We start from the raw sequence: 13023 nt of genomic DNA on the forward strand, positions 1-13023 counted from the left end.
TATTGTAAATTCCATCTTGTTTGTGAAGGGAATTTCTGCTGTATAAATCCTAGCTGTACCTGAAACAAACAATGGAGCACACTGATGAAGACATGCTGAAGATCATGTAGGGGCTTTTTTTTTCTTTTTAAAAATTTTTTTATTAAGACTCCATTTATTCAAAGCATATTATTAGTATGTCAGCTGTTGAACAGCCATGAAAAAAGAGAACTGAAAAAAGGAAGAGGAACCAGAGACTGAAGCCTTTTATAGAGGCATTTGCTTGAAATAAGGCTATTGTTGAGGACTGACTCAAAGTCCACTGACGGCAGGCCAAATATCTGCTGTTACCATGTGCTCGTAAGTTTGCTTTATGATTTCTCTTTACTTTTGGTGGAACTAAAGGAAGTAATGCTACATTAGACAATAGGAATAACTTCTACAGTTACTTCAGACATTTATTATTATTATTATTATTATTATTATTAATTCTGTTTGTACTTTTTCAGATCAATGAAGTTTAAAGTGGTCCATGAATTGTCCTCTCCATACAAAAGTTTACATGACAATTATGTTTCCAACAGACGGGTAAGGATAATACTTTCTATCTTTGAGTTAAAACGGCTCAATACACTGCTCTTACATGTAGTTATGTCCATGTATTTCACAGGACTCGAGCAGGCTTACGTCTCTCCTGTTGATATTGGGGTGTTTGACCATCCTTGGTGGTTTACTTGCCATTGCTTTGGTTGAGAAAGTAAGAAACCAGGAAAAGATAGATGAAGCTGTGAATCCGAACCACACCAGCACACATGAGCCAGTTCAAAATGCTGATCAAAGTTGTCTTGGAAAGAGTAGGTGAGTTAACTTTGGCATTCAGAATGCAGCTCAAGCTGTGTCTTGATTCAGATTCTTCTTAACGCTTGGGAAACCACGCTGGGGAATCACAGATCAACACAAAAGTACAGAGACACCACACCGAATCAGGTTTTGCATAGGACACAACAGCACAGTCTAAAATGTTACTTCTCCTTCTCCTTCTTTCAGTATTACTGCGTAATTTACCTGTTAAAATGTAAATAAAGTCATCCTGAGTGGTGTGAAATGCTCTTACAGACTCCGTTCACAGTAGTGGAACCAGATGTCTGAAAAGTTTAATACCTCTTAAAGCTCCCATACAGAAACTTATTACATAACATGTTTACAAGTATGCTGCCTGATGCCAGAGACATTGTCTTGTGACAGTTTTGAGAAGCTTTTGGCTTTATACATATAAAAAAAAAAGTACACAGCTAGGAGACATGGTTGTGGGCAAAATATGGGCACCACTTAAACATTTTGATTTTGTTGCATGGTACAAACTTAAATAAGACATTTTATATGAAATTTGAATGCACAATTGACATGTACATAGGTTTGCACACTCAGTCATTACTTTGTAAATCCCCCTTTGGGAGAAGTCCCAGCCTCCAGATGTTTCTTATAGCCAGTTAACAGTCTTTCTATTTTTGATTTAGGATTTTTCTAAATCTATTTAGAATTCTCTTTCCTCGCTTCCTTGCTGAATGCTTTTAGCTCATAAATATTCATAGATTGTCTTAAGCTGTTTTAGATCTTTTGACAAAAAATAATTTCAAAACCTTAATGGTTTTTTGGTTTCTTGAAGTAGTTCAAGGTTGATTTTGATGTACGTTTTGGATCATTGTCTTGTAATATCCAAGCTGTTCGACCAGTTTCTTAACTCACTGGGGCGTTAGATAGTTAATATTTAGTAGAATCTTCTCCTCCCTCAAACTCCACAACATTTTCTGTGCTTCTGGCTGCTGCACAGCTCCAAAGCTTAATAGATCTACCCACACGCCTAACAGCTGGCAAAGTGTTGTTTGGTTGAAATAGTGCTCCTTTTTCTCTAAACATCCTTTTTGTGATTGTGGCCAAGGAATCCAATTTTTGTTTCATCAGACCACATAATGTCTTTCTAACATGCCTCTGGCTTAATCAGATGTTGATTTGTGTACTTCAGACACTGACTTTTGTGATGAGATCACAGTTAATATTAGCTTCTGATGACCTTTACATGTAGGTGGTTTGTGGGTTTTGCTTTCCATTCCTGACCAGTCTATGAGCAGTTTTTTCAGATTCTCCTTGCAATCCTGCCTTCAACAGGCCTCCCAAACTCACATTTCTTAATAACATTCTGGGCAGTGGAAATTACAAGCAGTAGAGTATAAAATACTCTAAAGACATTTTATACTCTTAGAGCCTCTGTCAGTTGCTTAGATAAGTCCATGACCTAAAAAAAACAGTAGTGGATCAACTGAAAGGCTGTCCAAACTTTTGCGCATGCCGCCTTTACTTTTTTTACAGTATATTAAATTCAGCAAATAAATATTAAATCTTTGTTTACATTTGATTGAAATATGCAGAAATTGTGGCCCCTTTGTAATGTGTTTAATGTTACCCGCAATTCATACTTCCATTCAATTCCTTACTCTTTGCTTAGCTGGTAAATGTTTGATGTATGTATTTATAAGTATTGCCTAAAGATGTAAGTGGTAATTCCTTACTGGTCAGGATTGTCCTTGTTGAGAGTATTCCTTACTGGATGGACTATGGGAGCAATGCCACATTTGGAGTACCTTTATACGAGGCATGGAAAGACCTCATCTCTACTGCAACCAAGCAAATTGATGTTTCCTCGTTCTATTGGTCTCTTACTGGGCAGGACATTAATGTCAACTCCTCTACTGACAAACCTGTAAGTATTCACCTGACTAAGCTTATATTTTAATTCCTTTATATGAAGAACATGGTGTACACAACGTCTGTTCTGATTACTGTGTTCAAGATCAAAGGTTTCAGTTCTCAAACTTATCAGCAAATGTGTGAGCAGCCCAGTTAATTAACTTACATCAGGATAGTTCTTACTTTGTAACTGTTGTCTATTACCTTGCACTTCTGATTTGTATTTTGAGCCCATATCATGGAAAAAATAATTGTCTAATGTATAAAAACATCATATTTAAATACATATATTCATTCAGCCTACATCTATTTAGTCCCCCTACTATGAAGTAATAAGGAGTGTTTCAGCATGGACTGTTTTTTGAATGAGGCACTATACAGTGCAGCCAATCAGACCAGAGGTCATATTTTGAAAGTCTTTTTAAAAAAGGACGATGTGCATTTCATGTGTGCATATTTATGCAGTTTTATCTGTGCAGTTTATATAGTGTTATCAAAGCTTCTAATTGTCTATTTCAGTGATTTAAACTAATTTCAAGTTAAACATGCATCTACTTAGATACCCATAGTGACTTTTATCTTGGACTTTATACTTACATGTTTTCAAATAGTTAAACATTATAATAATTCACACATTTTCATGCTTTTCCTGAGGTCAGACCACCTGACAAGGTAAACTGAACCTTTCTGACCCTGACTCAGAACTGACCTTTTTCCAAAATTTGTGAAAGGACTACTGACCTTGGCATTGCACTATGAAGGTTACTTGGGTATTCTTTATGATGCAGTCAGATGTTGTTTTTGGTTGTGCTGTCTACCAAAATATTTTGTGAGTTGAGCTCTTTTAAAGTTGCTTTATTTACTTAATCAACATATTAAGACCTTTGAAGTAAAACATAGCTTGAATTTGATATGGGTGCACTGAAAATTGTTTCACACAGAAGTACTGTTGAATAATTTGCTATTTGTCATATTTATCAAATTATTTTTTTAAATAAAAAAAAATTAAAATAATGGATTTAGACACTTTTTTTTAATATTAATTATTTATTTATTTATTTATTTTTAAAATTGAATTTAATTAAAAAATAATGGATTTAGACACGCTTATAGTCGAACCTCGGATTCAGGAGGAGCAGTGCAGGTTCCGTCCTGGTCGTGGAACACTGGACCAACTCTTTACCCTCTCCAGGATTCTGGAGGGTTCATGGGAGTTTGCCCAACCAGTCCACATGTGCTTTGTGGATTTGGAGAAGGCATTCGACTGTGTTCCCCGGGGTATTCTGTGGGAGGTGCTTCGGGAGTACGGGGTACATGGCTCTTTGCTACGAGCCATTCAGGCCCTGTACAAACAAAGCAGGAGTTTGGTTCGCATGGCCGGCAGTAAGTCAGACTTTTTCCCAGTGAGAGTTGGACTCCGCCAGGGCTGCCCTTTGTCACCGATTCTATTCATAATTTTTATGGATAGAATTTCTAGGCGCAGTCAGGGGATGGAGGGTGTCCGGTTTGGTGACCTCAGGGTCACATCGCTGCTGTTTGCAGATGATGTGGTCCTATTGGGGACATCAGGCCGTGAACTTAGGCTTTCACTGGATCGGTTTGCAGCCGAGTGTGAAGCGGCCGGGATGAGGATCAGTACCTCCAAATCCGAGGCCATGGTTCTCACGTGGGAAAGGGTGGAGAGCCCTCTCTGGGTCGGGGATGAGCTCTTGCCTCAAGTGGAGGAGTTTAGGTATCTCGGGGTCTTGTTCACGAGTGATGGTACAAGGGAGCGGGAGATTGACAGGCGGATTGGTGCTGGGTCAGCAGTGATGCGGGCTCTTTACCAGTCTGTTGTGGTAAAGAAAGAGCTGAGCCATAAGGCAAGGCTCTCGATTTACTGGTCGATCTACGTTCCCACCCTCACCTATGGTCATGAGCTTTGGGTAATGACCGAAGAACGAGATCGCGAATACAAGCGGCTGAAATGAGTTTCCTCCGCAGGGTGGCTGGACTTTCCCTTAGAGATAGGGTGAGAAGTTCAGTCATCCGGGAGGGACTCGGAGTAGAGCCGCTGCTTCTTCACGTCGAGAGGAGCCAGTTGAGGTGGTGCTTTCAGGTGCTTTATCTTAATGACTTTTCTAGTTTTTTTCAGGACAGTTAGTAAATAAGAGGTCAGCCTACTATTAACTTATTGCTAATAGTATGTGTTTGTATCACAGGGTAGAGACATCCTGGAACAATTCAAAGCACTGACGAAGAGAAACGTGTCTGTGAGAGTGGTGGCCAGCATCCCAACCGTAGCATCCAACTCAACAGACCTGAGAACTCTGAAAGAACATGGTCGTGAAGTATAGATATGTTTATTACCAAATTCATATCACTGTCGCATCAGAACCTCATAACTCCATTTTTCCTGATTTTATTTTTCTTACTCTTACTACTGAAGACAGTGTCTGTCTTTTAAATTATTTAACATTTCATAACAAATAGACCAACAGAAAACGTCAAAAGTTACGTTGTTCCCCGCAGTTACTGTTTATGAACAGTAAAAATGCCAAAAAATGACGTGAGAGTAAATCTTAGAACCCACCTATATGCGGGCTCAACTGTAACAGGCAGATCTAGTTGTAATGGTTGTTAAAAAGTCTGGTGGATTGATGCAAAACAGACAAGCTTTTAATCTCAATACATAAAATTATGTACATCAAAATAAATATGATTATTACTAGAGTGAAGGTGTTAAATGTTAGTAATGTATTTTTGACCACAAATTAGATTAACAAATATCGGTGCAGTAAAGCTGAAATGTTATTTACATCAATAGTATGTTTTTAATGAATCTGTATAGAAAAAACCTCCAAAGTCATCTTCGCTCGCTGCTTACTTCTGGGGTCTTAGTTGTAATACTTCATTACAACTAACCCCACTGTTTGGAGTCTGTACTTTAGCTTTGCTAACTCTTATTCTGAGTTATTCACGTGCCTCAAAATGGTGCTATATTATAGCCACCAATAAAAAAGATAAAAAATAATATAGGTAAGAATTCTATGACACAGCTAATCAGAAAACACTTATGTTGAATGTTTAACACATAAAGTCAGTGTTACATTTTACCTGTATTTTGTGCCTCACTCTCCCCTCACTTTTATACAGCTAATATATAAGCAATATACTTGAGGACTTGAAGACTGGAAATACCCATGGTTAAATCTTTTAGTTTAACAGGTTCAAACATTGTTCCTTCCTTTTGTAGGCGTGCATGTAAGAAGAGTTAACTTTGGCCGTCTGACCAGAGGAATTCTCCACACTAAGTTCTGGATCGTGGACAGAAGACACATCTACATTGGCAGTGCCAACATGGACTGGAGAGCTTTAACCCAGGTATAGACGAGAAGAGCCCTAACTACAAAGCAGATTTCACCTTCTTCTCTGGAGACGGGTTTGATGCACATTAACTTATTTTTTTGTGTTTTTAAATGGAGGTCAAGGAACTTGGAGTGGTGATTTACAACTGCACCAGTCTGGCCACCGACCTCCATAAGATCTTTCAGTCATACTGGGTGATGGGTCAGCAGAACGCTACAATCCCGGACCCCTGGCCCTCCTCTTATGACACCTCCATCAATGCAGAGAAGCCCCTTCATGTGAACCTCAGCGGTGTGCCCAGCAGAGTTTACATCTCAGTAATATCTCATTAATACCTTAGGTTAAAATATTTTACTACTAAGAGGGTTTTTTTGTACTAAAGAATTTTACGACCCACAGAAGAGTTTTTATTAAGTAGTTTAACTACTAATACTATGCAGATTTTTTGTTGTTGTTGTTTTACTACTTTTTAAAAAATAAAATAATACTACCCTTTGAAAAGTTTTTATTAAAGGGTTTTAATACACATAGAGGGTTTTACCACCACCTGAATCCCATAGATAGTAAAAAAAAAACTATCACATATTTCAGATTCTTCCATTTCACCCTCCCTTTGCCTTAATGCAACTTTGAAAACTAGTGGCATTTTTTTCAAACAGCTTCATGAAGAGCCACCTGAGAGGTTTGTCTAACAGTGATGAAGTTCTACGCATGCTGAGCGCTTGTTAGCTAATGAAAACTGGTTTTAGAAATAATTACAAGCCTTTAAGCATAAGCCTTTAGAAATCTTTAGGATCATGAATACATATATTTATTCTGCATCCAAACTTTTGCCTGATACTTTATCTCTCATAAAGCTCGTCACTCTCAGACATGAAAGGGTCAGACATTGCACATGCTGTAGAGAGGACATTTTGATCAAGTAGGATACATTGATCAATATGGTACAGTATTATGGTCTGTATTTAGTATCCTTTTGTGATTGTTAGTGATTGATTCCCAAACCCAGGCTTCCCCTCCTGTCTTCTGTCCGGATTCACGCACCAAAGACCTGGAGGCAATTCTCTCAGCAATCGGCCAGGCAGAGCAGTTCATTCATGTCGCAGTTATGGAATATTTTCCTGCTTCCAAGTTCTTCTTCCATCACAGGTACAAATTGATACTTTATCTATCTAACTACTTTATAATGTATGTCAGTTCCTTTAGAAACTCACTGCATGCTTGTTTGTTCAGGTACTGGCCAGTTATTGAAAATGCCCTAAAGCAGTCAGCCTTTGACAGAAACGTTGTAGTGCGTCTCCTGGTCAGCTGCGGTCGTGACAGTGACCCCTCCGTACTGCCTTTCCTCAAATCACTAGATGCCCTGGAATCCTCATCTGACAATATCAGTATAGAAGTGGTAAGCTGACAATCCTCTACAGACATGCTGAAAGTATTTATTCTGGATTTTTCTGGTTAAAAAGCATGTTGAAGAATGTTGAATTGTAAAAAGTTTAAGAAAACCTGGTGGCAATTAAAAGAGACTTTAACATGCCATAGAAAAATTGTGTATGTGGAATGTGGAGCACAACCACAGAACTACTAGAGAGATTTGTAAGCTGGTATATCCAGCAAAACAGGTCAGAAATAAAACTCTTTAATCAGCCCACCTTCAAAAATCCATCTCAAGGCTTTTTTTGCCAAATCTCTTCCCAATATGTGGAATCAAAAGGGGGTTTTACAAGTGTTTAAAGGCTTTTGGCTACACAGGGTTGTATTGTAGACCTACGTAACACGCTACAATAAAAAGACTTTGAAAAGACTTTTTAAGATTCACATATGTATTATCTCTCTGGAAGCTCCCTCTCTGCTCAGTTGCTCTGAGCACATTTAAATAATTGATATGTCCGTAAAGATGACCGACCTCAATTTCTGGGTCATGGGTTTCCTGGCATTTCCTGGGATTGAGGAATCAGGGAGGAATCACCTAGAGGACTGAAAGTACTGTAGTTTTTGTAAGTGCTTCTCTGAGCTCTGTGAAAGTCCCAACAGATCACTTTCAGTTCACACTATATCAGCAGTCACTTACGCTTTGCTCTAATTTAGAATCCTCAGATGTTTCTCAGATCAGACTGGATGGTCCGGATAGCAGTTAAAGTCAACATGATTGCTTTTTTTTCTGCTTTCTGCAGAGACTCCATATTGTTCCGGTGGCCAACCAGACAGACATTCCGTATTCCAGAGTGAATCACAACAAATACATGGTTACAGATAAAGTGGCATACATAGGTGAGTTATGGACAGAAAATAACCTGATAGTGCAAAACTTCTCAAAGGTTGAATTAAAAAGCTTGAAAAATTAATTACATGAATCCAGACTTCAACATCATGAAATGTGTTATGAGAAACAGAAAATGCAACCAACGTGTAAGACTGAACTTGAAGATTGAATATGTAGATTTTTTTTGGACAGCAAGTCTCCTGAAAAAATTAAAGCTGTAATAAAGGGAAAGATTGGACACACCAAGTACTGAAAACTTTATTATATTTAGTTGATGAAGCTTCTGTGTAATTTTCAGTGTAAAATATCTTCTGTTATTTTGTTATACTGTAAACTGAATAACTAATGATATTGTAATTAATGTTTGATATGCAATTAACATTTTGACTGGAAATTAAACAAATGGTGGTCTCTGATTAATATAAAACTGCAGCATCCAGCTACAGTGGGTTGCAAAAGTATTCAGCCCCCTTGAACTTTTCAACCTTTTGCCACATTTCAGGCTTCAAACATAAAGATATGAAATTGTAATTTTTTGTGAAGAATCAACAAAAAGTGGGACACAATTGTGAAGTGGAACGAAATTTATTGGATATTTTAAACTTTTTTTAGAAATAAAAAACTGAAAAGTGGGGCGTGCAATATTATTCGGCCCCTTTACTTTCAGGTTTAAAGCCGGATTTGGATAGAAAAAGATTTCCCAAGCTTTAAACATCTCAAGGAGCACTGTGCAAGCGATCATATTGAAATGGAAGGAGCATCAGACCACTGCAAATCTACCAAGACCCGGCCGTCCCTCTAAACTTTCAGCTCAAACAAGGAGAAGACTGATCATAGATGCAGCCAAGAGGCCCATGATCACTCTGGATGAACTGCAGAGATCTACAGCTGAGGTGGGAGACTTTGTCCATAGGACAACGATCAGTGGTACACTGCACAAATCTGGGCATTATGGAAGAGTGGCAAGAAAAAGCCATTTCTCAAAGATATCCATAAAAAGTCTCATTTAATGTTTGCCACAAGCCACCTGGGAGACACACCAAACATGTGGAAGAAGGTGCTCTGGTCAGATGAAACCAAAATCGAACTTATGTTTGGCGTAAAAGCAATACAGCTCATCACCCTGAACACACCATCCCCACTGTCAAACATGGTGGTGGCAGCATCATGGTTTGGGCCTGCTTTTCTTCAGCAGGGACAGGGAAGATGGTTAATATTGATGGGAAGATGGATGGAGCCAAATACAGGACCATTCTGGAAGAAAACCTGTTGGAGTCTGCAAAAGACCTGAGACTGGGACGGAGATTTATCTTCCAACAAGACAATGATCCAAAACATAAAGCAACATCTACAATGGAATGGTTCACAAATAAACGTATCCAGGTGTTAGAATGGCCAAGGCAAAAATTTCAGTCTCTCGATGTGCAAGACTGACAGAGACGTACCCCAAGCCACTTGCAGCTGTAATCACAGCAAAAGGTGGCGCTACAAAGTATTAAAGCAAGGGGGCTGAATAATATTGCACGCCCCACTTTTCAGTTTTTTATTTCTAAAAAAAGTTTAAAATATCCAACAAATTTCGTTCCACTTCACGATTGTGTCCCACTTGTTGTTGACTCTTCACAAAAAATGTCAATTTCATATCTTTATGTTTGAAGCCTGAAATGTGGCAAAAGGTTGAAAAGTTCAAGGGGGCTGAATACTTTTGCAACCCACTGTATGTATATCAGGTGATGTGTGAGTGACATACTGCATCACTGTGCAAATCACATTTTTCAATGGTTTATTTATTTATATATTTCCCAAGGGACCTCTAATTGGTCTGCTGACTACTTCAACACCACTGCTGGAGTGGGCTTGGTGGTTTCCCAAGATGCCGTGCATTCTTCATCGCCTGGAGATACATTAGTGGGCCAGCTGAAAGCTGTATTTGACCGAGACTGGGGCTCCAAATTTGCAGTACCACTTGAAAAACTGGGTCACAATCCTGACTGTTCCTTCTCCAAGAGATAGATGGACAAATTGACCGCTGCTTTGCCTATATAAAACTTACTTCTTAGCCTATATAAAAGGTTAATGGATCAATGAAAGCATGAAATTGAATGAAATATGATGCACATTTTAAATGCATTCAATGCCATTTGTCCTTTAGTGTTATAAACAGGCTCCTACTACAGCCTCTAAATATCACACCCTCTAAATTCAGGCACCCCTCTAAATGATCAAATACAGAACCTAACTGACTCTAATTGATCTCCACAATCACCTGTAAGCACCACTGGGTCCTTCCACGACTTTCTGTTTCAGAGTAAATATGAGTCCATCAAATACCAGGAGATCAAAATCTGTCTGCCTCTGCTACAAGTGGGTCAGAGCCTGATCTTCCAGCAGGACAGTGATCCAAAGCAAACCTTCAAATCCAAAGGAGTCTGAAGGATCTGGAGAGATTTTGTACGGAGGAAATGGCCTCATATCTGTTTATACAGGTGTTCCCCCCTCATCCAGCTTTCTCAAAGAAGATGCAATGTTACCTTAACAGCTGGAGGGTGCACAATATTAAAAAAAAAAAAAAATAAATATATTGTATAATTTTTCTTTCTTTTGAATTATTTCACCTCATTGAAGGATGCTCCTCTTAGTGTAAAATCAAGCTGATTAAGCATGTTTTTCCCTCATCTTTACCAAGGCTGCCACTTCTGGAGGGTGCTGTAACTTGTGCATTGCATGCATTTATTATATCTTTCAGCTGCCTCTTAGCAAAATAAATCAAATAAATCTAAGTATATTTGATGTATATTATTTTTAGTTTGAACGTTAAGAATAAGATCATTTGAATTATTGTAATAAAAGATGTAAAAAGGAAAGATACGAGTGAGCTAATCGATTATGCTTCTAAATAAATACAGAGAAGGTTTCCGGTTTAAACTAAGATGAATCTAAAGACAAAAGCAAATGAAAGGGAATGAACAGGGTTGGATATGGAGGCACATTCCCACCTGACGGAGGAAAACACAGACTTGTTTTTTCTGTTTGTTTCTGGAAGCAGTACTGATTTATGTTGAAATAATGACTCATTTTCTCAAAAAAAAAAACGATTACCTGTGTTGAAATAATATTACCGGTGCCAAAATTATGATTTCTGTGGAAACATGTTGTTAAGTAAATAAGAAATGATTACGAGGAAATATCCTTATTACTAAGCCATATTTGGATAAACGGAGAACAAAGGTGAAAACAGACGAGTTTGTTTCTTCTTCTGGCGGGAATGGGCTTCCATAGGCTGTGCATGTGTTCTCAAAAATACCAAAGATACTGCATTTGCTCAGTTTTAAAGGGGTTATGTTTCAGTGATCTACTGGATCTTCAGCTTCGTCGTCACTGCTGAGTGAATTCAGGCGGTTCAGCGGTCCGTTATAAGACCCGGGGGTTCTGTGTCATCAGGAGGGGCCATTATAAAAACACCTTAAACCTATTAGTCGAAATATTATCAAATACTTTTAACCCTGTGTGCCAGTCTGTGTGCTGCAGTTTTACAGTAAAACTCGATAAGCACTTCGGTCCAAAGCCAGAGACAGAGTACTAGACTATCACACCGCACGGCGGCAGTACTGAATGGTGAGTCTGTGACAGCCTTGTTCAGACAAGAGAAACAGGACCGTTAACCATGAATAAATAAGTCACCGGTTCGAACCCCAGAGCCAACAGTACATGACTGAGGTTTCTTTGAGCAAGACACCTAACCCCCAACTGCTCCCCGGGTCAGGTTTCTTTGAGCAAGACACCTAACCCCCAACTGCTCCCCGGGTCAGGTTTCTTTGACCAAGACACTTAACCCCCAACTGCTCCCTGGGTCAGGTTTCTTTGACCAAGACACTTAACCCCCAACTGCTCCCCGGGTCAGGTTTCTTTGAGCAAGACACCTAACCCCCATCTGCTCCCCGGGTCAGGTTTCTTTGACCAAGACACCTAACCCCCAACTGCTCCCCGGGTCAGGTTTCTTTGACCAAGACACTTAACCCCCAACTGCTCCCCGGGTCAGGTTTCTTTGAGCAAGACACCTAACCCCCATCTGCTCCCCGGGTCAGGTTTCTTTGACCAAGACACTTAACCCCCAACTGCTCCCCGGGTCAGGTTTCTTTGACCAAGACACCTAACCCCCAACTGCTCCCCGGGTCAGGTTTCTTTGACCAAGACACTTAACCCCCAACTGCTCCCCGGGTCAGGTTTCTTTGACCAAGACACTTAACCCCCAACTGCTCCCTGGGTCAGGTTTCTTTGACCAAGACACCTAACCCCCAACTGCTCCCCGGGTCAGGTTTCTTTGACCAAGACACCTAACCCCCAACTGCTCCCCGGGTCAGGTTTCTTTGACCAAGACACCTAACCCCCAACTGCTCCCCGGGTCAGGTTTCTTTGACCAAGACACCTAACCCCCAACTGCTCCCCAGGTCCTGTAGCTGCCCACTGCTCCGGGCAAGTGTGTATGTGGTGTTTCACTTCACGAAAGGTGAACTTTCCCTGTTGTGGGACTAATAAGGGTCTCTTAATGAATAAAATCAGAGTTTAAAATAATGGTACAACATTATATAACAAATTTAATCTAGATTTACACCAACAGTAATCCAAGATGAAAACGACGGTTTAAATGTAACCCTGATCATTTTAAAACTGGGTTTAAAAGCGGAATTTTT

The 13023-nt window shown here is 39.4% G+C and overlaps 1 protein-coding gene across 1 annotated transcript; it reads left to right on the top strand.

Moving 5' to 3' along the window:
* Positions 1-272: 272 nt before the first annotated feature.
* On the top strand, positions 273-11117 carry LOC108430644 (5'-3' exonuclease PLD4). Its single transcript, XM_017703251.2, has 11 exons — positions 273-339; positions 489-567; positions 650-837; positions 2554-2737; positions 4926-5046; positions 5960-6087; positions 6189-6389; positions 7082-7221; positions 7306-7471; positions 8244-8340; positions 10140-11117. Exons 1-11 carry the CDS (start codon positions 332-334, stop codon positions 10343-10345), a joined length of 1518 nt encoding a protein of 505 aa, XP_017558740.1. The 5' UTR covers positions 273-331; the 3' UTR covers positions 10346-11117.
* The last annotated feature ends 1906 nt before the right edge of the window (positions 11118-13023 follow it).

This window comes from Pygocentrus nattereri, chromosome 10 (assembly GCF_015220715.1).
Source record: "Pygocentrus nattereri isolate fPygNat1 chromosome 10, fPygNat1.pri, whole genome shotgun sequence".
NCBI lineage: Eukaryota > Metazoa > Chordata > Actinopteri > Characiformes > Serrasalmidae > Pygocentrus > Pygocentrus nattereri.

What these genes read in the sequence shown, in the direction of transcription:
- LOC108430644 (XM_017703251.2), top strand. An exon ending in ACTCCTCTACTGACAAACCT is followed by an intron (nt 2,738 to 4,925) that starts GTAAGTATTCAC and finishes TTTGTATCACAG; the next exon opens with GGTAGAGACATCCTGGAACA. An exon ending in AGATAAAGTGGCATACATAG is followed by an intron (nt 8,341 to 10,139) that starts GTGAGTTATGGA and finishes ATATTTCCCAAG; the next exon opens with GGACCTCTAATTGGTCTGCT.